This window comes from Apiospora hydei, assembly GCF_038363865.1.
Source record: "Apiospora hydei strain CBS 114990 chromosome Unknown utg000006l_segment0_segment0, whole genome shotgun sequence".
Lineage (NCBI taxonomy): Eukaryota > Fungi > Ascomycota > Sordariomycetes > Amphisphaeriales > Apiosporaceae > Apiospora > Apiospora hydei.
The window spans coordinates 1,660,228-1,685,905 of record NW_027117365.1 but is presented as its reverse complement, the minus strand read 5'-3'; the positions used below and the strand labels follow the sequence as shown (position 1 = coordinate 1,685,905).

Here is a 25,678-nt window from a genome sequence, read left to right as displayed (position 1 = left end):
TTTTCTATTTTCACTTTCCTTCTTGTTCATCAAGACGGCGTTCATGGAAATGGTGGGCTACCCAATGCAAGCAGACAAGATCCTATTTTCCAGGTGATAATCCTTGGGCCTAAGTATGTTGCCTGTACAGTCAGAATTATGTATCACCAACAAAAAGTGAAGCTAGTGAGCATGTTCCTTATACAAGATGACCAGTGACTTCGTTCTCGTTCCTCCTTAATGGCCCTCGTGTCCCATCTCACTAAACCATTTGCTGCGTGTAATAAACCGCAGATGCCAGAGCATAGCATGGTTTCTGTGTTGGCGTGCCTGTTTCAGTAGATGATAAGTTTCCAGGCTAGCCAGTCCCTTTTCTGGATTACGGTGAGCCCGTTCGCCACTCTCAGCTCATTCTGCACGGCTACTCTTGACATAGGCCGCCCAATCTGTAGGCTCGGCTTTTGTCCCGTCGAATCCATCACCTTCTTTCCATCCAGACGAGTGCATCCAAGCGGCGCCGAGCGTGCAGAGGTGGCGCATGGTGGGCCGGCCGTGGGGGCAGTTCCAGGGCTTGTCAAGCTCGCCCATGTGGCGGACGAGCTTCTCCATCTGGCGGTGGGGGAGGGACTTGCCGATCATGACGCTGCTGCGGCAGGCGCGCATGGCGAACATCTTGCGGACCTTGGAGGGGCGAGGCACCGTGTTCTCCGAGGCGGCCGGGTGGTCCGTCAGGAGGGAGACGAGCTCCTCGAGGTCGGCGAGGTCGAAGGTCGTCTCGCGGCTCAGCGGCAGGCTCAGCAGCTGGCAGCGCGAGCCGACGGGATGGTAGCCGCTCTCATCGACGCTCACGAGGAAGCCGTTGGCCTCGAGGGCCGCGAGGTTCTCCTTGATCACTTCCTCCTCGATGGCCGTCAGCTCGAGCGTCTTGGGCTGCACGAGCCGCTGGGATTGGACGACGGTGCTCGCTTGGAGCCGCTCGAAGTTGTACTTCTCGTCGGTCGCGTGCTGGTCGATGATGAACAGCTCGTCGTCCGTGGCCGCGGGTGCGGCTTCCGGGTCGCCTTGTCCCGGGTCCGCCATGCCAGGGCGCACAGCCAGGATGAAACCCAGGTTGAATTGGCCCACGACCTTCATTTTGCCAAAATCCAACTTGGATATAGCCAAAGATAACTTCTCTTCCGCATCAGTGGCGTGCAAGTTATCCGTGGGTAATGAAGTATCGTCACCGGAACTCGAGTCTACTGACGTCTGTGCTAAACTTCGGAGCCCGGCCTGCAGTTGCCCTTCAGCCAGACGCATTGTCTGAAGTAGGGGATATGTTGCACCTTTCCGTTTGGTGGCCCCTTTAACGAAATTTTGCTGACGCTTCTCGGTCTCTTCCGAGTTTGCTTGAGCTGCAACTTCTGCAGCATCAATCATGCTCTGGACTTTGTCGTCCTCTCTCGCCTTCTTGTCGTCCTCGTCTTCATAATTGCTTCCATCTGATGGACTTGGTGAAGCCGGTACCTCGTCAGGGTCGCCGCCATCACTATGATCATAAGTGGCTGAGGGGTCTGCTCCGATATCACTCATGTTTATTTCTTCCTCTTCCTCTTCCTTCGGCTCCGGTGAAGCTTGCTGTGTCACAGCGTCGTCCGTAGAGTCATTGCTATCCTGGTCTTCAACGAACAAGCCTTCACTAGAAGCTCTGCTAGGCGATCGCGATTGCTCCTCACTCTCTGAACTGTCGTCTTGACTCAACGATGCATCAAGTCTGGTGGCATCCCGCGGTTTCGCTGCACTTGCAGCCGAGAACATTTGTGTCAAACGCCCCTGAAATGACGGAAGCGGGTTGTCCTTTCCTTTAGTGGCGCGCTTCGGTTTCGATTCTTGCGTTTTCTGCTGGTCTAGTCGAGGCCTCTTGGCCGGCGAACCTATAATGCTGGTCACTGTCTCGTTGCCGATTGTGATGGTCGCTACCTCCGGCGACCCGCGGTGAAATCTTGAAGGGCTGTATGGTATTGGCCGGGATTGGGGGAGGCGGGAAGGCGTTGGTATACTAGAAATAGGCGGTTCAGATGATTGGATATGATCATCTACTTCTAGCCCTTCTTTCGCATTGCCAGAAGACTTCTGGTAGTCGGTGGAATTGACAGCACGATCTGCACTATCACTTTCCATCTCAATAGACGAGGAGGGGCCGTCGTTCGTTGTCTCGGCTACAACAGTTCTCGATTCAGACTCATCAGGCCTAGGGAAAAACTTCTCCTTTGATCTCGAGGGGCCAACCTTGACTTGGAGTTCAGGAGAAGTGGCAGCAGAGGCTGTATCTCTACGATCAGGCGAACTTCTCCTAACCCAACGACTGAGAAGACCCATGCCACGGCCCTCACCAGGAACTACAGCTGGCGATCTTGTTTGCTTGTTCGAGGAAGTATGCACTGAGTCGGGGACGCCATGAGTCCCTTGCCCGCTAGGGTCACCAGGTTCGGCAGAGTCTCTAGAAACTGAGCCATCCTCCTCATCTTGCGCATCGTTGCGTATTTCCGGGGCCTCTGTTTTTTTTGCTCTGGGCCGGTAGTGTCTTGACGGCTGATTGTAAGTTTCTTGAACGGAGTTTTTGGGTGCCAGCAAGTTGCGACACAGGAACCGAGTAATCTTGTGCTTCGAAAAGCTCGACAAGTGACTCTCTAAGATTGTCGAGCATTCGGGACTGATCATGTAACATAATGGTCCTCTTGTCTGGGCTGACGTTTACATCATACATGTGGGTATCTAACTGGATATCGGCAAAGATGAAGGGGGATTGTGACGAGTTGTATGACTTGTACACCTCGTTGAACACCTTGGCGAATTGCGGTAGTCCACAAGGCCGTCCGTTCACGAAGAACATCTGTCGGTCTGGTGTCTGGCGTCCTTCCCCGTGAGCAGGCCGGGACACGTGCCCAAGAATTTTGATTTCTTGGGTATTTTGATGTTCTTGTGTACTAGTCCGTTGTTGCTTCACTGTATAAGTCGGCTGCATCTCCAACTTCAGGTCGAGCGGAATGAGGACGGTCAACGTTTTAGCACCAAAGACATTGACAATGTTGTCTCGCGTGGTGGTATTGCCTTTCGTCGAGAACAAGACGATTTTCTTGCCCTTGTTCGGCTGTTGCGAGACGGTAAATTTGACGCCCTTAAGGATGCAAGCATACTGATTCAGGACGCCGATGACCCGGTTCCATTCTCTCTTGATGTTTCGCTCCAGCTCGCGACGCCGTACAGGCAGGTTGTTGAACAGTGACTGGACAGTGACTGTGGTGCCCTTCTGTGCAGCAACCACGGAGGTATTCTTGAGCTTTCCCGACGTCTCAAACTCCAACTTGGAGCCTTTGGGGGCGTCGGCTGCCGAGCACGTAGTCACCGAGAACTGGGACAAGGCGCATAGGGACGATAGGGCTTCTCCTCTGAAGCCAAACGTCTCCAGCGTTGTGAGGTCTTCGTACGTCAATAGCTTGGATGTGTAGTGCTTCAACGCCAAGGTCCCGTAGTTTTCCTTGGATATGCCAGAGCCATTGTCTTGCACTTCGATGGCATCGAGCCCCTGGTTCTTAAAACGAACCTCTGCAGTATCTCAAGTCAATGCATGGTCCATGGGCCGGCTCACGCGCAGAGAGAGGACTCACCGATGGTAGTAGCCCCGGCGTCGACGCTGTTCTCGACCAATTCCTTGACCACAGAGCAAAGATCGACTATGACCTGCCCAGACTGGATTTGATGTATCTGCAATCACGAATGAGTATATATTCAAGATCACAAGGCTCGGGGTGGTCACGCACTGTTCTGGCCTCGATGGGTTTGATGGTCGCCATGGAGTCGTTCTGGCCAATGATGTCAATTTCCGAATGTTGCCGAAGTTGCGATGTTGGGAAGAGAGCAAAAGCTAGAGGCCATTTAGGTACAAAATCAAGCCACTTTTAATTCGAGGCTTCGGCAAAATGGTGACTGTCCAATATTGAAGAGCATGAGGCTTTCTCTTTCCCTCGCTTTATTTCAGCCTTGTCACCTCTGTGTGGCAACCTGGAATATGTATGTACCTTGTATGATATCCAGCTTCACTTCAGCCTCGGCGCGTCCTGGCACCCAGGTAAGGTTAGTTTAAGTGAAACGCGTCACCTGCACACGCCACGGAGAGCCACTGCCGCCCCCGGGCCACTGCGGTTTGGCTCCAGCCACATTGCAGGCTTTCACACGTACCTGTGTACTTGAATTAATTCAAGGCACAAGCTTGTTGTCCAGCCGGTAGAAGCATTCGCTTTCATAACTATTGGCTTCTCTCGTTCCCTTGTATACCTTCGACTAAGAATACGTATGCGGGAGAATCGCCAGGTCGTATTTGTCAAATGCTCTATCATGGCACAGGAGCAAGTATTCTTGGACAAGTTGGCAAATGAAGCAGCCCTGATCCATGGATGTTGGCCATCACAATCACCCAGAGGCGCCTCGACTGCCCGTCGGTGTAACCCATCAACTTGATGTGACTTATCATGGCTTGGTTGCAACTTTGAATGACGGTCCAGGGGGTCAAGGGAATTCCGACCAACGAGAAGCGTTTACTGACATTCCCCGGGCAACCTCTCGGGGCACTGCACGAGTGCGAGATGCCCATCTGATTAGCACGCCTGCCTCGCGTAGTGGCATTGAGGAGCTGCATGCATAGCAGGTGAAGTGCCCAGCTAACATGAAGGATGGTACGCAATCCAAGCGGGTAGCTTGCTCAGACAGGCTCGGAATTCTTGCTGCACGAGTCATCGTACCTCTCCACCTTGGCTACAGTTCGTTTACTCAAGACATGTTGCTGTCGTGTGCGAGGACATACGTGTGTACCTGTAAATAAGCAGGTATGGTGAACACACGCAACTTGCAAGACTCCGGGCTAGTAGCTAGAGAGCTAGCACCCAGAGCTATACAGCTCGGTATGCTGCCAACGCTCGTATAAGATTCGAATGACATGTAGTAGGCACAGTCCATGCATACCGTAATTAAGGAGCACACTAAATGTATATGCTGGTAAGCGTGGTTGATCCGAAGCCACCGTTCAGGTTGTGTAAGTGTTCACTTAATACTTCAGCACTATATATACTCCGTACTGTAGGCATACCAGCCGCCGCGCTGCAGAGTGCTTCTCTCCCCCACCCAGGGCCACATTATTGACTACATGTATTATGCATGTGTAGGGCATGTAGTAGTAGTTCTAAACAGTAAAGGGGGTCGGCAGGTCGGGTCAGAAGTCTCTTGTCTCTTCTGAGAGTTGATTGATCATCGAAGGCTGGGAGCGATGCAACCTTCGGGAAGCTGCAAAGACAGCAGCCCAACGTCATTTGCTGCATGTACACGACTCTTTCAAGAAGCGCCAAGATAGTTGCGATAAGCAAGCTTCATATTTTTTACGAGATCTGCCTGGATGGGATTCATGGGAGAGGGAAACAATCCCCCACACCCTTCAACCCTTCAACCCTCTGTGCCCAGCCAGCAGGGTTTGGCCCCACTAGGCAGAGGTAAGTGCATAATAAGTTTAATGTTTTCTTGGAAGTTTGGGGGTCGCTCTCTCTGGGAAACAAGATATCCAGAGATCGACACCGAGCTAAATAATATCTTTCTGAAACACGCATGCACTATCACGAGGTAGAGCGCATGCAGAAGATATCGACCGTATCTGCCTTGGGAAACAGAGGGAGACATTATGAACACCCGATGTCACTAACCAGAGTGCGCCCGCGACATGGTCCAGGCGAGAACACTACTTTAGGTACCTACACAGGATGGTGATTTGGAGGGCAATGGCGGCAGCACCAGATTCTTTCCATCAATGTCTGGCAGTTCATGGCATGACATCCAAAACCGAAGGGGCCGGCCCAAGAGTGGGTAGATCATGATCTTTCATGGTGGTGTACTTAGAGACTTAGCAGCACCCTGTGCGCTAAAAAAGCTCTCTCCCCGCCCAGCCGTCCTGCAGTGCAGCAGTCGCAGTGTGCAGGGTGGTCGGTGACCCGCGGAGTAGATTGATACTAATAGAGGTGCGTGTGTTGCCGTGTTGCCCCAAGGCCAATGCGTGGGTGTTTGCATTCATAAGTTAAGTGCTATCCGTACCTATCCCAAGCTGCATCAGTCCATCCGGCGCCTCCACCAGCCTTCCAGACATCCCATCCGATAATGACCTTGGTCGTCGGCGCTGCCTGAGTAGTCGTACCGCCTCTCGCCCCATTATCTCATGTGGTTATATGCTCGTCTTTTGCCTGCCTCTCGCTTCTTGTTTCCTACATAGCACGCCCACGCCCCCGCAAACCCCCAATCGTTGCCAAACTTTAGGCCTGCCACTACTCCGGGTAGTGGAGCTACTGGACACTCGTTGCACTGGAGCACTCGACTCGACTCAACCTGGTCTAGGTCCCGTCGCTCTCTTCGCTCGCTCTCTCTCGGTCCATCCCTTTAAGATCGGCGCATTTCTAAAACAAACCATTGCATCTGACTTTGGCCTCGTGGGTTACGCAGACTCGTGTCTCGTCCAACTCCCTAATCCCTAATTACAACATTCCGACCTTTCCCAAGGCCAAAATTGTCTCACGTTGCAAAACATTCGTTCAACGCCTTTTTCTTGTCCGCCATACACGGCTTACAAACACCCCCGGCCGACTATTCGTCACCTCCCTCCCCACCGAACAAACATCGCATTCCACAGCAGACGAGGGCAGCTTCGGTCCGTTCCTTTCGTTCGCGCCCCCAAGACACCAAGCTGCTGCGGCCTCCCGCGACCCGAGGATTCGGCCGGGTCCCAGTTGTCTACTTCAAATGCAGAGGCGCTCGTCAGCCTCGTCCGTGAGCAGCGCCGATGCTCTGATTGAGACAACAATCCAACGGTCGCATGGAAAGGAGGAGGTCGACAAGCCAATTGGCTTGGTCAACAGCCCACGGAAGGCCGCGCAGTCAGAACCCAAGTCCAAGGAGGCACACCCAAGCTCCAGAGCATCGGCTGCTCGAATACGGCGACCGAGCAGCAATGTGAACTGGAAGCCGGCGCATTCCCGGAATGGATCGGTGGCAGCAAGGGACACCGCAACGAATCCGTCCTTTCCCGCGACGGTGTCGTCGCAGAAAGATTTGGTCCAAGATGAGCACGAGACGAGCAAGATGACAGACAAGAAGCAACTAGGCCGCCGTGCTTGGTCGCGGAATCCATGGGCAACGACTTGGTTGGTTTTTCTGACAACCTTGGCCGGCGTCGCTATGCTGGCCTCGATCTTGAACTCCTCCGTTACACGACAGCTCGATCCCAAGGGGTGCCGCATGTCATATATGAACCCCCGCTATATACACCTCAGCGAGTTTGACACGGAACACACCCGGTTCGCAAGCAAATACTCCTTGTATCTATATCGGGAGGGTGGTGTATATGAGAGTCCCATGGTGAGTAAAACCACGAAACACGCCGGGCCAAGATACCGGCTCGTGCTGGTTGCCGGTAAGCTGATCTTTGCGCACAGGTTTCTGGCATACCCGTACTTTTTGTCCCTGGAAATGCAGGAAGCTACAAACAAGTTCGACCCATTGCGGCTGAAGCTGCTAGGTATTTTCACGATGTGCTGCAGCACGATCCGGCACTCGCAGGTTCAGGCGTGAGAAATCTAGATTTCTTCACCGTAGATTTCAACGAAGACTTCTCGGCTTTCCATGGCCAGACAATGTTGGACCAGGCCGAGTATCTCAACGAGGTCATTCGCTACATCCTATCTCTATACTTGGACCCTCGCACATCGGGTCGCAGGGACCCTAACTCACCTGATCCGACATCGGTCATCATCCTTGGCCACTCCATGGGCGGTATAGTAGCTCGCACTATGCTGATCATGCCGAATTATCAGTCAAAATCGATTAACACGATCGTGACCATGTCGGCCCCCATGCGCGTTCGCCCGTCAGCTTTGACTCTCAACTTGTAAATATCTACGAAGACATCAACAGCTATTGGAGGCACGCATACGCACAAAAATGGGCAAACAACAACCCGTTGTGGCATGTCACTCTGGTATCAATCACCGGGGTGGTTTAGACACGGTCGTGCCTGCTGATTACGCAAGCGTGGAATCCATTGTGCCGGATACTCACGGCTTCACTGTTTTCACATCTTCGATCCCGAGTGTATGGTCAAGTATGGATCACGCAGCGATATTGTGGTGTGATCAGTTTCGCAAGGTCATCACGAAGGCTTTATACGAGATTGTCGATAACACTCGAGCATCTCAGACAAAACCACGTGCTGAAAGAATGCGGGTTTTCAAAAGATGGTTCTTAAGCGGCATGGAGAACATTGCCGAGAAGACACTCCCGCAGGCTGAGCCAGATATTCTTCTGACCTACGGGGACGACTCAAGCAAAATCCTCAGGGAAGGCCAGCGTCTGACGCTCCGCCAGTTTGGCAACTCCGGAAAGGCTACTGCATATCTTATGCCGGTGCCTCCTCTTGGAGATTCCGAGCGACTGCGTTTCACCCTACTTACTGATGCCAGCCTTGTCAGCCCAGGAGAAAATAGAAGACTGGAGGTATTATTCTGCAGCATGATACCTACGCAATCTGGCCAGAATAGCATGGTTTTCTCCTCGTACTTGGATCTATCGGGCGAAGATCATGGTTCGACTAAAATGGCTTGCAAGAACTCCGCACCTGACACGGTATTACTCCCTGCATCTACGGGAAATACGAAGTTTCCCTTCTACCGAGACGGCGAACATTCGATCTCCCCCTATTCGTATCTTCAATACGACGTAGAAGACGTTGCAGATCACGAATTTGTTGCTGTTGTGGATAGAGGCCTGCCTGGTTCGCCGGGCTGGGTTGTGGCTGAATTCAGTGATCCCAAGTCGTCTTTGACGACAAACAATATCAGCTTCCGTCAACTCCTCACCTCCGGAGTACATGTAGAGGTGCCGTCTCAACAACCAATGGTTACGGAAATGCGGATCCCCTCGATTCGAAGCAGTCTCTTCGCTTATGACCTTCGAATCGATAAAAAGCGATGTGACGGAAATCAAGAGCTTTTTGCGCCAATGGTTCGACAATTCATGAGCGAGCCTTACGAATCGAGATTCTTTGTGAATGCTCAGGACGTCAAGGTCAGCTTGCACGGCCTGGCGCCCTATGTTCCACCGCCCATGAGACCTAGACGGTCCAGTGACGGGATAAGCTTCCAATTCTGGACTGATCCTGACTGCGGATCAAGTATGACCATATCATTGACGGTGGACCCGTTGGGCAGCTTGGGAAAGCTGGTGATGCGCTACCGGACGGTCTTTGCGGCCTTCCCCTTGCTTGTGGTGGCCATGGTCATTCGGAAGCAATTCCGGGTTTACGATAGCACTGGAGTCTTCGTCCCCTTTCTGGACAGCTTAGATATGTGTCTACGACAGTCGTTGCCCCTTCTGTTCATATCCTTAACGCTTCTCGCCATGGCAACCGGGCCGGTGGACTCGACCAAACCTGGCAGGTTTTGGCCATGGAAAACGGCACGGCAGCAATCGATTTCTCCCAGAACGACCTTCTCATCGGGACCTCGGACCCAGTCTTCTGGTTCATGATACCCATGATTGGTCTCGTCTGTGTTGGGGTCTGCACCTGTCTCCATTACATGGCTGTGCTGCTTATTTCCGTCTGCACTATCATCTATAGGTATATGACAACGCGGCCGGCATGGGTTCGTCACGATGACAAAAGACGCACCGTCTCACCGATGTTCTCACCATCCTCGCCACGAAGACGCCTAGTCATTACCGGCATCCTTCTCTTTCTCGTCTCGACATTCATCCCGTATCAATTTGCTTTCGTGGTGGCATGCCTCGTCCAGCTGACCACCTGCGTTCGGGCGCTTCACTTTGCACGCGAAGTCCCGTCACCAGCCAACTCCAACTTCTACAACTACGTCCACTCCATTTTCCAGCTCATGTTGTGGGTGTTGCCGATCAATTTGCCCACGCTTGTGGTATGGATCCGCAATCTGGCTGTCCAGTGGTTTACGCCCTTCTCGTCGCATCATAATGTGCTTTCGATTCTCCCTTTCATTCTGTTAGTCGAGACTTTGACGACCGGCAAGATGGTGCCGCGGGTGACAAGTCGCTTTCGACACCTCGCAAGCGTGTTGCTCTTCAGCATTGCGATCTACGCAGCTGTATATGGCGTTTCTCATGCGTACATGTTGCATTACTTGGTCAACCTCGTGGCTGCCTGGCTCGTCGCCGTCCACTCGACATCAGATACTTGGGCCTTGGCCGGGCTAAGTTCCGTGCTGGACAGTGACGCTGCGGAATTACAGAAGGAGGGCAAGACGCCGTAATGTCTATTATTTGTTTTTGTTTTTCGATTACCGTATCTTCTTTCTAGACGAGGGTCCAAACCGCATCAAGGGATGTTTCACACGTGCACTCTCCTAACTCCCATGTACGGGAAGGTCGTCGCAGCCTGTCTGCGCGACTGGACCCGACACGACACGACTATGATTCTCTTGACCCTTTTGCATACTCCCATGGATGATACCTTCTCTGCTTTCTTCGTTATATAGCATTTGCATGGGGGCTCGGTGTTCGGTCATGGGCGGTGATCTATTTGGATTTCGTGACATTATGGGGTTGGGTTTCAGGATTGCCCTCTTAATCATAACCGTCGAGCGCGTCCGGAGACTCCATCTGTCATTACGTTGAGACGGTACCTACGACTTGAGTGTAATGGGGGCGGGAGGAGGGGGGCCCTTTTTACATAAGCACTCGAATAGCTGAAACAGGCAGCATCAGGGATGCTTTGACCTGCCGCCATTAGTTGGTGGAGAAGAGCAATACACACGCACGGCATTATGGTGAACAAGCTGGTAGTTTCCTGGTAGAGAGCCATGTGATGACATCCGGAGGAGGTTCATTTGACGTCGCACTGCGCCGGCCGGGTTGGCCCCGTGTCAGTCATCAGCCGTAACAACAAACAGATTATAGCATATCCTTCGCCCCTGTATCATGTAGTGTCGAGCAGACGGCCTGGCAGCCTATACAGCAATGTAGGGCCAGGTCAGCCCTGGCTTACTCGATTGACAGCCTTGGATCAGTCACATTCAACCGGGACCAGTCCTTAAGATTTAAGCCTCGCACTACATTTTGGGCCTCCGTGAGAACCTCCTCCTGATTGTCGGGCTCATACCTTTTTCTTGTGGCCTCCGGGAAGCCCATTTTCCGAGGGGGCCGTTCTACCAAGCTTATCACCTCAGCAGTCAATAGATGTATATTGTGCTTGTCATATTGCCTTTTTCAAAACTCCTCGACATATGCTTTTGTGGTGACTTATTAATGAGTCCGTCTGCCCAATGGGTACATGTTTTCAATACGGGCCTGAATGAGCAAGGATTCCCCCCAGTTCGTCATGCTTGTTTTATATCGTATTATTCATATGAATTTAACCAAACGCTTAGGATGTCGAGCTTTACAGGCATTTGGATATAACCAGTAGCGCAGAAAGGTACTGCTGAGAATACCATCTACAACCCTAATCTCAGTCTCAATCACTAAAGATGATGACAGCGCCGGGAACGGCCAGCATATGTTCACGCGTCGACCATCCCCAGGCGTTCCAGAGTGGGCCATGTGCTCAAGGCGACACAGTCGTGAGCGACGCCCCTGGCACCGATATGGCTATTACCGCGCATCCAGGGCCGGCTTTTCCCCCGCCGGCGTTGTTTGGGGAGGGAGAACCGGCTATGGACGATCGGCGGGAGCCTTTCCACGTCAGCAGAAACCCCTGGTTGTCCAGTCCGAATGAGAGCGGTGGCCTCAAACGAAAACGCTTAAGAGGATAAAGTAAAGCCCCCAAGTACGTCTGCTCTCTCCTTCTCTCTGCCTCTGCCTCTGCCTCTGCCTCTCCCCACGTGCATGTGTGTGTGTGTCACAAACCTAACACTGACAAGGCTATGTTGAAGGCAACCGAAGCTAGCACGATCAATTAATCTGAACATATAGAGATGAGTGCTCAACCTATCTATACATATTGCTTGTGTTCCCCCTCTTTCTATCATTTTGGTTCCTTTCTTCGTTTTATCTTGTCGTATGCTTTCCCCACCCTTGCCGTTTCGTCTAATAAATGAACACCAGACGCCCTAACACGAATGAAAACCCGTGCCAAATTAATCATAGTATCATACCCTCGGGCTCCCTTTGAGCGCCTCCGGACCAAGGTTACGGCCCCTTTCCGACTCAATATCAGCTCCGTCTTCCATCTCATGTCTCCTTGCGACGATTCGCCTCCATTGGCGGATCCAGCTCAAAGAAACCCGTGGCATGCAACTCGTGCCGTACCTGACTTGGCATCACACCGTTCGTGCTAAGGTAGCTAGCCATGTCCAGCATGAACCGCCTGGGTCCACAAATGTAGTACTCGGTCGACTTATTGTCAAAGTACATGTCCTCGGGCTTAAGCCATTCGAGGTAGTAGCCAAACCCGTTGCTATCTGAAGACTCGGCTAGATCCTGCATGCCGAACCCTGTATTGAAGAAGGTGGTCTTGAGCCTAGGATTGGACTTTGCCAATTTCTTGACGTGTTCTTCGAATGGGATGGCATTCTGGGACCCCTGGATCCATGAGACGGGCCTCTCGAGATGCTTCTCGCTGATTGTGTTCAACATGGACAGCAGTGGCGTCACGCCGTTGCCCGCCGATATCAGGACGAGCGGCATGGAGCCATGCTCCGGATCTGTGTTGAGGTGGAACTCGCCAACAGGGTGAGTAAGCTCGAGGACATCGCCCACCTGCATCTGGTCCAGCATCAGGTTCGATACGATTCCTTGTGGCCTGGAACAGTGGTCTTGGCCGCTGCCAAAGTAGTGTCCCTTCGCTGTGCTGGCAACGGCGGTGGAAAAGGTGGAGGCACGGCTATGGCCGCTGATTCCGGAATTGAGCGATCCGGCGGGGGATTCTGCGTCGCAATACGCACAGGCATCGTCGCGCGCCAACAGTCGCTTCACCGTAATGCGGAAGGAGTCTGACCTGGGGGCGTCGCTCAGCGAGTACTGTCGAGATTGGAGGTATCCCGAGCCGGGCACGCGGAGTTGGATGGACACGTACTGGCCCGGCAGGAAATCGGGCAATGGGGAACCGTCCAGGGGCTTGAGCCGGAAAGAAATCATGTCGTTGTCGGGGGTTTCGGGGATCTTGCCGCTGATGTAGAATTTCCGCCACCCGGTCCACGTGCCAAAGCTCTTGTAAAGCTGCACCTCGCGGCTCATCAGCATGTTAGCCATTATCCAATATGCCTTGGTCCACGCCACCCGGACTTCCTCCGTCATGGCCGCCCCCAGCACGGCGGCGAGTGCGCGTATCAGGTACTTGCCGACAATCTCATACTGGTCGGGCTGGATGCCCAGACTGACGTGCTTGTTGGCCACGCGCTCTAGCTTTGTACCCAGCTCGCTCAGGTGACTAACGTTAGCGGCAAAGGACAAGATGAGCGACGTCAGGGCCCGGGGCTGCATGCCCGACCTCATGTGCACGCTGTTGAAGTAGTCATTGAGCTCTGGGTGGTCCTTGAGCATCGTCTTGTAAAAGACGGTGGCGATGTGTTCTCCGTGCTCCTTCAAGATGGGCACAGTGCCCTTGACGAGCTTGGCTTGCTGGTATGATAGCGCCATGGGGGTTGGGTTTCTCTTCTCTCGGGTTATGTCTCTTTCTCGCCTCCGTAGCTCTCTTTATTTCTTTCTATCTCTCTGGTTCTCGTGCGCAAGTCTTGTGACGAACGACGAGGTTAGCAGAGACGGACACACAAGAAGAGGGGAGATGGTCAATGGGACACGAGACAAGAAGAGCTGATAGCGTTCGTTGTTGTTGTTGTTGTCGATGGTGGCGATGGAAGTGTTGTTGTTGTTGGAGGAGAGCAAGAAAACACGACGGAGACTAGACTTGGGCCGTCATTTACACTTGTTCAGACTTTGTGATTGTCACAGGGCCGGACGAGGACGAGGATTGGGGCTCGAGTAAGCCTGGAAAGCATGATACACCCGGGGCAGGTTGGCACTTCGTGATCTAGAAGTCGTGGAAGGTCCCACCGAACCACAAAAAATGATGTATCGGTTACTTCAGTTTCCTTTGGGGGGAGAAAGCCAGCGCCCAGAAGTGATCGGTCAGGCAGTCTGTAGCAGAAAACGCACACGAGACAGAGCACGGAATATGACATAGGCCACGGCAGCGCAGAAAATCCTGCTGCAGTCGCGTGATCCCGAACGCCCATCCAAGTCATCCATGAAACAGAAGTTGCATAGGCCCTGTGCCCCCACCAGGATAGGAAGGAAGGGTGGTACTGCTACTGCTACTGCTAGCCCGTACTGGCTTGACTGGACCGTGGTGCTCCGCCGCCGTACTGTCAGGAAACATTGAGCGGTAGTCCGTCCGTACGGTGTGCAGGTGTAATGCAGCATGTGCAGCATGTGCAGGTGGCTTCGGGTGCAATATCCAATGTGGTATATAGGGCGAGCACTGTGGGCGGCACCGGCCCACGCAATTGTTGGGGCGTTATTGGCGCCGCCGGAGAAATAGGATTCATGTTACCTGGTTGGGCGTGCACGTTGGACGTTGGTGGGCTGGTCTGGAGGTCATTGAAGTAAGTAAGTAAGTAAGTACATCAATGATTGATATCCATTGATAGATTGACGATCTTCCATCCGGAATACATACATACATGTACTGAGCCAACCCGGTAAGGCTCGTTGTTGCCCCATACCCATATTCAAGTCACCGTCCCGGCTACTAATGGCCTTCTTGGCTGCTCCCCCGCCATATTGCGATGATAGTGCGGCCACCGCCGCTGATCCCCGACGAGAACAACTGGGAGGACCTGGGAATGGCTGACTCCTCGCTGACTGCTCCGGTAGCCGAGTTGGGAAAAAGAGTTTCGGAAGCTGCAGCCCATCCGCCCAAGCTCGAAGGCTCGCATGGTATTGACACAACCTGGAGTCCTGGACAAGACATCGAACGACTTCTGGCTGGAAATGGCGCCATTATCGGACGAGCAATCAGCAGGGCCCACCAGGCAGGCGAGTCGGGGTCTTTGTTCTGCCTTGGAGTCTTGTACCATGCCCAGCTACAGCGGCAGCTACAGCGGCAGCTACGGGCGGCGGCTACTTCCCAATCGGCCGATCCACCCGCCACCCAACGAACCCCCCAGGGCCCCAGGCTCCCAGGCTCCCAGGCGGCCAGGTCTGCTCCAGGCCCCGTTCTGTAGCACATGGAAGAAAAAGAAGAAGGAAAATAGCGAATCTTTCTCCGGAATATCGAGCTCCATGTCGGCCCAGCCAGTCTGGGACTCTGGGGTAGCCGCGGGCCGATGCATAAGGTTTCTGGAAGCAGGCAGCTCTGTCGAATCGGATCCCACAGACCTTCTCGTCCCTCCTCTGCTACAACGCCAACGGCTCTTAAGTAAGCCACAAAACATGCATTTGCTGCTGTCGCTAATCGACAGGTGGCCAGATGGCCCCCCGTCGGCTGTGATCTTGCGGGAATGATCTGTAGATGGGCCGGGTCATGGCGCATGCCGCGTGCTACCGCACCTTCACTTGGCACCACCCAGCACCCGGATTGCCGGGCGCCCACCTAATCGTTGATCTTGATGCTGGAATACGACGAACGGATTCCAGATCCTAGAACTGCCCATCTCGCCTAATGTCGTGAATCCAAAATAAAAAAAGAAAAGACGAGAAGGAAAAAAAAGAAGAAAAAAACCACCGAGAACAGAACGGCAACGGCTAGCCATGTTGGGCACAACTTGCGACATCTATATCTCTTTCCTCTCTATTGGACTCTACAGCATGTGAATGTTTTCTATATGGCTTTTATGCGACAACGCCACTGGCTTCAGCCTCCTTAGCCTCATCGGCTGGGGCTCCGTCCTGCTTGGCGTGGATCTCGATCAGGGTCTTCTCGATTGCAGCAAGGAACCTCGTGACTTCGTCTTCGGTGCCCACTGTGATCCGGAGGCACCCGAGACAACCATGCTCCTTACCCCGGAACCGCACCACGACGCCCTTGTTCTCCGCTAGCGTTTCGTACACTGCCAGCGCCGTGACGTTGTCTGCTTCACCCTTCGCATTGAGTATCTCGTACAGCAGGAAGTTGCTCTCTGTGCCTCCCCGCAGCCGGCCGACGCCCGTGATCTTGGGAAGCTCCTGGATCAGCCGGTTGCGTTGCGCCACAAGCTTTTCCAAGTTACCCCGCATCGTTGCTACGCCCTCGGCCGAGACGGCGTACGACGCCAGTGCGCTGGTTGGGCTTGAGATGTTGTAGGGCGCCTTGAGGCTGTTGAGCAGCCGCGCGATCGGCGCCGAGGCAAAGGCCGCTCCCAGTCGGATGCCTGCCAGGCCAAAGGCTTTAGATAGGGTCTGCAGAACTACCAGATTAGGCCACTCGGCGACCCACTCGGCCATGGAAGCGCCATCGGGCGAGAAGTCGATGTAAGCTTCGTCGAGCACAACCACGCCGTTCCAGGTTGGGTGCTCGAGGATCCGTCTGACATCTTCCTTGGCCAGCAGGGAGCCCGTCGGGTTACCTGGTGAGCAGAAATAGACCAGCTTGATGTCCTTCTCGTTGGAGAGCGCGAAGGTTACCGCGTCGATATCGATGCCGAACGCCGGCGCGGGGAGCAGTGGCACCTTCACAAGGCCCACATCGTTGACCTGGGCCGATACCGAGTACATGCCGTAGGTCGGCGGGCAGACCAGGATGCGATCCCGTGCCGGAACGCAGAAGCAGCGGAGCAGACCGTCGATGGCTTCATCGCTGCCCACACCAACGAAAAGGTTTTCCGGGGTGATGGTCTTGGGGGTGTGGTGGTGGGTGTTGCGCAGATTGCACAACAGTTGTTTCAAGTCATGCTGGTGAGGGTCCGGGTATCTGTGCAATCCCAAGAGGTCGATTTCCGGCCCCTTGCTGCCGATGGAGGAGGAAGATGCCTTTTCGGCTGCCGCTTTAGGCAATGAGGGGCCATAAGCGTTCTCGTTTGCGTCCAGCAAAACGTTTGTGCCATCATCTTTGTAGTCACTAAGCCAGAAGTCAGCTGCCACTGCCACACGCAGGCGTCGGGTTCGACGTACTCTCTGGCGCATCGGTATGGTTCAAGCGCCAAAATGTTGGCCCTGGCGCAGGTTTGCAGGTTGAAAGGCGACATGACGCTACGGCTGGGTTGCGGTTGTGACCGTCCTCAATGTGAATATAGTAGATTCCCACGGCTTATGAGTGCTTTGGAAACCAGGTGTATGGTTGCTTTCACAGATTCCCTGACTCACGAGTGTGTTCCGGTGCTGGCCCCTACAAGTACAGTCTGGTGGGAGTCACTCGTAAACTGCAACTGATGGCGAATCGAGACTGGAGACGGACAGCCCAGTGTACAGTCAAAAACACGGGGCCCGCTTTGCGTGGTGTCCGACGCCGGCATTGGGGCTCAGGTACTTTCTGTCTTGGCTGACCAAGTCTTGTCCCTCAGCCGTAGTGACTCTTATTTCTCATTCGAAAAATCAATCCTGATTAATTCGACTTCCCGGAACATACTGGCGTATAGTTTTCTCTGCTAGAAATTATACACAGGGGGCGGTGTTATCTTTTGAGAACAGTGAGTAAGTAGCGCAGTAGTACCTGGTGGAAATTTTATTTTTAACCCTACCCACCTGCATCTTGTACGATTGGAGAGAAAGTGAATCTCAGATCGACTAAATACGTCAACCCTCATGTTTCTTGTTTCCTGTCAGTCCATGGTGGGAAGGACTTGAATTCGCCGAGACAACACATTTCTGGGCAGTATCAAGAATTCTGCGGCACAGAAAATAAGACACACAAAACGGGAGGACGATGCACATTGAGGAGATCACCGATCAGTTGGCTGCCAAGCTGCAAGTCGCATCCGACTCACAGCAGCAGGATGGCGCCAAAAACGATGGTGGTGGTGGCAAACCCGCCGTGGTAGGGCCGGAGCTCTCGCCCGGTCGCGCCATGACACACAGGAAGACAGTCGATGAAGTGTACGAAGAGCTCAAACAGTCGCCCTTCTTCATGACGGATCTGGAGGAGAACGACGAGACCGAGGCACTGAAGGCGATGGCCTACGAGGGGTCGCCTCTGGACGTCGCCACGGACTTCAAGAACAAGGGCAATGAGTGCTTCAAGGTCAAGGGCTGGTGGGACGCCAAGGAGTTCTACACCAAGGGAATATTGGTCCTCGCGGCCGAGGAGCGGAAGCGCGCCGCCGTCGCAAAAGGGGAGACCCCGCCAGCTGTACCAACGACATGTGATACCCCCGACGAGGAAATAGGGGAGGAGGAGATCCAGGAGCAACGTAAGGTCCTCGAGGCCTCCTATGTCAACCGCGCCGCCTGCCACCTGGAACTGAAGAACTACCGCAGCTGCTGGCTCGACTGCGCAGGCGCGCTGCGCCTGAACCCGCGCAATGTCAAGGCCTTCTACCGGTCGGCGCGGGCACTGCTAGCCGTGGACCGCATCGCCGAGGCCGACGACGCGTGCGCGCGCGGGCTGGCGCTGGACGAGAAGAACACGGCGCTACAGGCCGTGGCGCGAGACATCATCAAGCGCAACGAGCTGGTCACGGCGAAGCAACGCAAGGAGGACGAGCGCGTCGCGCGCGAGAAACGGCGCGAGGTCCTGCTCAAGGCGGCGCTGCAGGCGCGCAATATCACGACCCGCACGACGGAGAAGCCGCCCGAGATGGAGGACGCCAAGATCCAGCTGGTGCCGGACCCGGACGACCCGCGCAGCGCCGTCAGCTTCCCGGCCCTTCTGCTGTACCCGGCCGACTACGAGACCGACTTCATCAAGGCCTTCAACGAGACCGAGACCCTCGCGGACCACCTCGGCTACGTGTTCCCGCTGCCGTGGGACCAGAAGGGAGAATACACGCTGGCGAACGTGGAATGCTACATGGACACTGTGTCAGGCGGCATCATCAAAGTCGGCAAGAAGGTCTCGCTTCTCAAGGTCCTGTCTTCGAATAACGTCGAGGTGGTTGACGAAGTGGTACGGCTGTTTGTGCTGCCCAAGGCAAAGGCCGCGGGCTGGCTACAAAAGTACAAGGAAGAGAAAGCTAAGCGGGCAGGTCATTGATGGAACTACGACTGCACCCGAGTCAAAGAAGAAGGAAAAAGAACCAGAAGAAGAAACAAATAAATTATGAACTCATGATCTGCAATATGGCTTGGTGTTGATGATGATTGATGTTGATGACAGTAATGATATTACAAGTTAAATACCCGTTTTGACGAGATGCTTTTTTTGGACCCCTACCACGATGATGATGATGGAAATGCAACCCGATATTGACACAAAACCTCCCAAGAAAACGCCTCACATATCCAACCCAATGCCGATGTTTTCTCACACAAGCGCTGCTCTTTTGCAGACCGTACCCGATTTTATCCACCACATTGGATGATAAGCTTCACCACTCGATTTGTCACATTACATGGAGCTGGCCCTCTGCCTCTTTCGTGGGAACGCCACGTCGGTAGGTGAAGTCGATGCCGAAGCGACACCCCTGGTCTGGCATTGTTTCTGGATGTGGTTTCCCGAACGCTCAGGTTCATGAGGAGTAGCGCGGCCTTCTTTTCCGGTCCAAGGGCTGCTGCCTCTGTGGTAGTAGTAGCGGGTTTCTTCTCTTCTTTCGAGGACGGCGTGAAGGCAGCTGGCGACTGTAGGGAGGTCATTTCCCGTCTCTCGCCACTTTCGACACGAACAACCTCGCTGTGGCCATGCTCCAAGTGTTCTGCCGATCGTTTACGCGGCGACTCTCGTTGCGACAGTTGTTGCCGTTTGATAGAAGGGGTTGCGAAGGGGGCATGTGGGGCACGTGACTATGATGATGATGGTGATGGTAGATGGCCGGGCTCGGGGTATGCATAGGAGGATGAGCTACGTGATGGTAAGGTTGCGGGCTGGCCAGGCGTGGTACTGCACTCAGCCAATGGTTGTGAGGTGGTGGTGGAGGAGGAGGAGGAGGCGGCACTGTGTCGTAGCGATGATGATGGTGGAGATGGGGGTTGTTGACGGGCGTCCAGCTACTCGTCGGGGGTCGTAACGGCGTGAGAACTTGAATGGGAGAGTACAAGAAACGGCCATGGAGGCTGCGGTCGGTAGCCGGTGAGACCTCGCCGTCTGTGTCGATGCCGTACGGGTTTTCGCTGCTGAAGAACGGTCTCCGCACCCGCAGGCGTGGGTATTCCGGTCTGGCGTCGTCGTAGCCGCCGAGCCGGATGGGCCGGCGGTGATCTCGGCTTGGGCTCACGCCGCTGCCACTTGCGGACGTGACCATGTTCGAATAGAGTCGTCGGAAGCGATCTGCCTCGCGCGTTGAGTGGAGGATGGTGGTTGGATCAATGATCATACGACCATGCTCTGGCGCATCAGGAGGGATGCACATAGACGGGAAACCCGGTCCGAAAATAGGAATCAAGGCTCCGGCAATACGATAGCAGAAAGTTGCACAGACGGCTTTGGCACAGTTGAAGGGCATCCAATATCCTTGAAGTCGTGGTGTTAGACTTTATACGATGGAGGCTGTGTGTAAGTATGGTACAAGTATGTAGTTGCTTACCTTGGGCCATGATCGAACCTCCTGTGATGCTGTGGGTGATCTCTTTGAGACCCGGGTTCATGTTCAACATCTTGGCGGGTGTGGTCTTGGCAGGATCAGAGACAGGTCCTCGAGCGACGATCAAGGTAGGTGATTGGCTTACTTTGGAATACTTGCAACACTTGAAGAAAGGAGTCATGCGGACGAGGCCGACATTATAGTCCCACATCACCACATACTCGGTGTCGTCACCGGGAAGTCTGAAGACATACTGAAAAACTGTTATATCGCGTGGTTAGAGATCCTGCCTTGCAAATGTTCGGTTATCGGGTTTTTCATGGTGATTACCTTCAAAGCTCTCCCGGCCCGTTTTCTCGAAGAAGTCCTTTTTGCCGCTGTTGTATGGGATGTGTCGGCAGTAGTCCTGTATCTTCCCGAGGGGAAACACCTGGAACTTCCGGGCCTCGCGCAACGAGGTTTCGTCCAATCTTTCGTGCGGTTGGAAGTTGACAGTACCTTTGGGCTTTCCATTTGTAAAAACAGCCGCGTCCTTTGCTACCTTTTGCTTGGGCATGATGGGCCGCTCGAAGAATGCAGTCTCGTCCGCAAAGGAGTTCGTGGGTGACGATGCTGCCGGGCTTGGAGGGAGTCGATGCCTTGAGGGCCCCGACGGGGCAGGGTTAAGAAGAGATGCCACGGACAGCATGGCGGTGAAATGCGAGCGGGGGATGTCTTGGAACTGGAGATGGCAATGCTGCAAGTCGAGGTTGCTGGCTGGGGGAGTGTACAGTAGACTGGATGGACGAATATGCCAGACCTCAGACAGCGCTTGCAGGATATGCCTGGAGGATCAAGGAGGATAAAAACCACGACGATATAAAAACTAGGCAAACAGCTTGGGGAATAGCAGGCACCAAATACTCCTCCGTAAAGAAGACGAGCTGGCTTTGCCACAAGGGGCCGAGATTGCTTCTTTCTTGACTGTATCCAGTCATGCAGCTCCCTGGTGGGACACTTGGCGGTGACCGGCGCAGCCTTGTCGCTGATAGTATTCGGCGCAGCTTTCTTTGTCGACTATGTCTTGGAATCGACCTGTGAGAGCAGAGAAGCCCGTTTGTGTACGCCCACCGCTTTTTGGGAATATCGAGTTCAAAGCCACTGAGTAAGCAGCGGCGGAGAATAGGGCAGGCGAGAAGGAGGTTGACGAGGGTGGAGCGAGGACGAAAGCGGCCCTTGGACCATCTATACTACCATCTAGCAGCCATGGACGGGACATTCGGTACAGGCGGAGGGAAATTTGTTGAAGCCCGGTCGGAGCAAGTGTGTGCTCCTCACGGAGCGTGGCGCCTTGTGACCACGATCTTCTCTCTCCCCGCCCTCCAAAGCTGCTGTTACCATCAATGGACGGACTCAGAAGTACCAGGGACTGTCGATGTAGCCCCCCTCCCAGGCAGACGGAAGCAGCAGCAAGATGGGTGGAAGTCGGATCAGCGGCGCCCAATACACAAGATCGAGGTTAGGCAGGTTTCAGTCTATTCCACCAGCCCAGGTGCTGGCCCGAAAGGGGTGATCACAGGCGACTGCATGACGCAGCGGATCTGTTGCCAGAGACAACAAATGAGTTTGACACAGCAAATACTGTATTGCCAAAAAGTCCAAACAGGGATCCGGCTTGTATGGGAGCGTGTATGGGGGGCCAGTCTTGACAGAAGCAGCCTGGCGGATAGCTGCAGTTAGCGCCGGGGAGGTTACCAGGCTAGACGGGTTTCTGAAGGAAGTAGAACAAAGAAAACCGACTGATGAGCTGATGGGATCCCAGACAAAGATTGCTTGACTCGACATACGTGTATCTCATGGCCCCCAACCAAATAGACAGGGGGGACCGTCTTCATGTCATTCCCCCCTTCCCCTGCTGGCCGCGAGGGATCGCTCTACTGGTCATATCTGAGAGCAACGAAACGAAAGGGAAGACGACTGGGAATGTCTTGATGCTGACCGCCCCCAAGAGGCAGCTGCTCTCAAGTGGGAACTTGCAATGTAGGGAGTCCTGTGCTTAACCGGGCAACTCTTTGCCTTCCCAACCCGCCCACGGAGGAGGAGTTGTCCTCTGCGGCTCCTTCGAGATTGCTGAAGATTGCTGAAGATTGCCGGTGTCCCCAAAGGGCGGTCCAACGGTGGGTGGCTCTAGCTGATGCGGAGATTGCAGTAGTCACCACGTTGACCCATGTTTTCCCCACGAGCTGAGATGCGTACAAGCATATAAAAACGATCCGAATTGGTCACAGAGGGCGGAAGCTTGTCCGTCTTGGAAGAGGCCGTGCTCGTCCTTGGTGATAGGACCCGTCTGTTCAGCCGAAAGAGGCTTTTCCTATGGCTGGCAGTGGTTGCGGAGATCAAGTGACCTGTTGCAGAAAACCAGAAGACACTCGCTCGCCTCTTCGTGAGGCAACAAAGAAATACTTATTCAATAGCCCACCTTCTACGAACAATGGCTCGAAGACGAAAAGGCTGTGGCTCTCAATCACTTGATATTGGTATCTAAGTGGCAAACCCTTTCCTTGTATGTGTGTGTGTTTACATGACGCCCCTGGATTAATGAAAGTCGCTTTGATCTGAAGCTGCTTCCCGGGTATCCCTTCCCAAAAGGCAAAGTGTACCGCGTCAGACGAGAAGATCAGAAAAGGGCAATCTCGAGTCACAGCTCTGATGTGGTTACCTGTCTTCAAGCAGGGTCCCAATCGCACTGAATCTGCACCGACCCGCGATAGGACAAAACCTCCCAACGTCGCTAGCAAATCACATCGTGGGCAACTAATGCCTACAAACGGAAAGGGCAGGTGGGGAGAACTCACCTTGGACAGACTGAAGCACAGACAGAAAGGAGGCTAGCATGCCTCGTGGAAAGTAAAGCATACCTTCAAGCTTATTGTCCGTGTAATTGCTCGTGCTATCAAGGTCTACGTATCTACACAAGTAGGCAGGTATATGTGTAGGTATATACATATATGTAAGTATATATTGCAAAATGCCGTGGTGATGTGATGGCCGTGCTGGGTGAGACGAAGGCCCCACCAGTTCGCATGGCTGGACCATCTTTGGAAATTTGGTCGTGAAGCAGGACTGATGAGTACCCGAACCATCCTATCCTGGCCATGGGGAAAGGGGTACTGGCTAGATCCATGGATCCGACATTCGGGAGCAGGCAAATGAGCAAAAGAACAAGACCGGCAGAAGAAAAAGAGGCAGATAGCAGTCGATGAACAATCGATCGGCTTCTCCCCGCTGGCTCGCCTAGACAACTCCCTCCTGTCATCCTATGCCGTGTCACAACGAGCGATTGTACCATCATCTGAAACTATCCGCAGCCAGAGGTAGTCACGTAGGGTTTTGATACAAGTCTTGCCGGAGACTGCCTGCCATCTGCTGCTGTTCTGATGAAAGTCGGTGCGACGGTACTACAGGCGCGGCTGTGCACAGTGACTTCGGGAAATTTCTTGCTCTTTTCATCTTCGGGAGCATTAGTGGCCGTGTACCATGAGATGAGGGACGATAAACCCGACACCAATCATCTCCAGGAGCAACCCCAGCATGCCATGTGTTGTGGGCGGACAAGCAGGCGTGGTATATAGGTACATGGGGCTGGCCGTGACATGCTGAGCACAACACAGGGGCACCTTACCAGTCGGGAGGACTCAGACGAGTTCGAACGCTTCCTCGATACTGCGAGCTGAATGGCGGTGCTTCAATTGGCTCCATGGCCAGACCAAGTACGAAAATCCAAGACAATCAATCAGGCCAAGGGTCCATGCCTGTCATGTCTGATACTTGAGAACCGGAATGCTCAGCAATAAAAGTAGCGGGCCGGATTCAGGACCGGATATGCCAAATTAGTCGGGCAGACCGAAGAGCCTGCACCTCCCGACCCAAGCCAAACAGGATATTGAGGTTGGGCTATATGACATATCAAACGGCCATCATCGCTCTTGGACCCCTTGATGAACAGAGAAGTGATAGATTGGTGTTCGTCAAGTCTGCCTATGCGCATACGCATATATATGAGCCCGCACTAGACCAAGATGAATTATCAAGAAGAGGGGAGCTGACTCGACCTGTAGGTCTTGCCCCAAGATATGGCCTGTCTTGCTGTGTGATAGGTGGGAATTGTGCCGGCAACATGCTGCGATTCATCGACTACCTACATCACAGTGGAGATCACGTAACACCAAACAACTCGTGGCTGTAGTGGCTTGAGTAGAGTACATAAGGGGGGGGAGGGGAGTAGAGCAGCATCTTGGCATCCCGGAAGCCCTTTTCAACATATGGGTGGGCCATAACAACGCGGGAGGATGATGGCGACGACCACTTTCCTCGGCACGTCATTGGCCTTATCCAAGTATTCAACTGGACTTACCCGTCACGTTTCGCTCACTATCTGGCTTTGGGTTTACTGAACATATACGCACACGTACATACGTTCGGAGGGTCTGATGTATGATAAGTGAGGCCATTGTGTTTTCACGCCTGGTCGGTGCAGTCGAGATTCCGATTCATCTCCACTTTGAATCGCATATTCGATGTCCAGATGTCCTGACTTCCACCATCGATGGTTCAATGTACCTGCACAGGCTGTACGCACGAGCCCAACGCTGCTGCTGTCAAACTGCAAGACCTATCCTATCGTGTGACGCGAACCACAGGCCTCAAAAGGCCACGAAGGGTCCAAGGACCAAGGAAAAGCGCCTTCTTACAGAAGTTGACCCCAGAACATTGGCAGCGCCTTCCGTGTAAGTGGCGTGCGGTGAAGGACTGAAGTTACGTGTAGATCGACTTCGACTTCTTGGCCCACTTCCTGTATCTGATCTGTATCCCGCTAAGCTCTGGCGACGACTAGCCCCAATAGAGCCTAGTGCATCTGCTGGTTTTCGAGGTTGCAGTGTGCCGTGGGCCGTGGCAGCGTCAACGGCTGCCAGGACTGGCCGATTTTCTTCTCTCTCTCCCTACATGGTAAGTAGAACGCGCTTGTTCAGCGCCTGTTCCGTCCTGTCCTGTCCTGTCACGACGCGTTGGCTCCACCGCCACTAGTTGTTTACCCGACTTGC

General features: G+C 53.8%; 8 protein-coding genes across 8 annotated transcripts; 4 read left to right on the top strand and 4 right to left on the bottom strand.

Moving 5' to 3' along the window:
- Positions 1 to 387: 387 nt before the first annotated feature.
- Positions 388 to 3,812, bottom strand: PG997_007720 (uncharacterized protein; the record flags this gene model as incomplete). Its single annotated transcript, XM_066812035.1, has 4 exons — positions 388 to 2,671; positions 2,724 to 3,564; positions 3,627 to 3,723; positions 3,780 to 3,812. The coding sequence occupies 4 exons, from the start codon at positions 3,810 to 3,812 to the stop codon at positions 388 to 390; spliced, it is 3,255 nt and encodes a 1,084-aa protein (XP_066667377.1).
- A 2,977-nt stretch (positions 3,813 to 6,789) lies between these two features.
- On the top strand, positions 6,790 to 7,937 carry PG997_007719 (uncharacterized protein; the record flags this gene model as incomplete). Its single annotated transcript, XM_066812034.1, has 2 exons — positions 6,790 to 7,404; positions 7,482 to 7,937. The coding sequence occupies 2 exons, from the start codon at positions 6,790 to 6,792 to the stop codon at positions 7,935 to 7,937; spliced, it is 1,071 nt and encodes a 356-aa protein (XP_066667376.1).
- A 49-nt stretch (positions 7,938 to 7,986) lies between these two features.
- Positions 7,987 to 10,322, top strand: PG997_007718 (GPI inositol-deacylase; the record flags this gene model as incomplete). Its single annotated transcript, XM_066812033.1, is given in 2 exon segments — positions 7,987 to 9,363; positions 9,381 to 10,322. The coding sequence occupies 2 exon segments, from the start codon at positions 7,987 to 7,989 to the stop codon at positions 10,320 to 10,322; spliced, it is 2,319 nt and encodes a 772-aa protein (XP_066667375.1).
- A 1,918-nt stretch (positions 10,323 to 12,240) lies between these two features.
- PG997_007717 (nitric oxide dioxygenase) lies at positions 12,241 to 13,647 on the bottom strand (the record flags this gene model as incomplete). The annotated part of the gene is made up of 1 exon (XM_066812032.1): positions 12,241 to 13,647. One exon carries the CDS (start codon positions 13,645 to 13,647, stop codon positions 12,241 to 12,243), a length of 1,407 nt encoding a protein of 468 aa, XP_066667374.1.
- A 1,148-nt stretch (positions 13,648 to 14,795) lies between these two features.
- On the top strand, positions 14,796 to 15,233 carry PG997_007716 (uncharacterized protein; the record flags this gene model as incomplete). The annotated part of the gene is made up of 1 exon (XM_066812031.1): positions 14,796 to 15,233. The coding sequence occupies one exon, from the start codon at positions 14,796 to 14,798 to the stop codon at positions 15,231 to 15,233; it is 438 nt and encodes a 145-aa protein (XP_066667373.1).
- Positions 15,234 to 15,840: 607 nt separating this feature from the next.
- Positions 15,841 to 17,171, bottom strand: PG997_007715 (Histidinol-phosphate aminotransferase; the record flags this gene model as incomplete). The annotated part of the gene is made up of 2 exons (XM_066812030.1): positions 15,841 to 17,044; positions 17,098 to 17,171. The coding sequence occupies 2 exons, from the start codon at positions 17,169 to 17,171 to the stop codon at positions 15,841 to 15,843; spliced, it is 1,278 nt and encodes a 425-aa protein (XP_066667372.1).
- Positions 17,172 to 17,848: 677 nt separating this feature from the next.
- PG997_007714 (uncharacterized protein) lies at positions 17,849 to 19,114 on the top strand (the record flags this gene model as incomplete). Its single annotated transcript, XM_066812029.1, has 1 exon — positions 17,849 to 19,114. One exon carries the CDS (start codon positions 17,849 to 17,851, stop codon positions 19,112 to 19,114), a length of 1,266 nt encoding a protein of 421 aa, XP_066667371.1.
- A 354-nt stretch (positions 19,115 to 19,468) lies between these two features.
- Positions 19,469 to 21,285, bottom strand: PG997_007713 (APSES transcription factor Xbp1; the record flags this gene model as incomplete). Its single annotated transcript, XM_066812028.1, has 4 exons — positions 19,469 to 19,691; positions 19,744 to 20,527; positions 20,601 to 20,858; positions 20,928 to 21,285. The coding sequence occupies 4 exons, from the start codon at positions 21,283 to 21,285 to the stop codon at positions 19,469 to 19,471; spliced, it is 1,623 nt and encodes a 540-aa protein (XP_066667370.1).
- Positions 21,286 to 25,678: the final 4,393 nt, after the last annotated feature.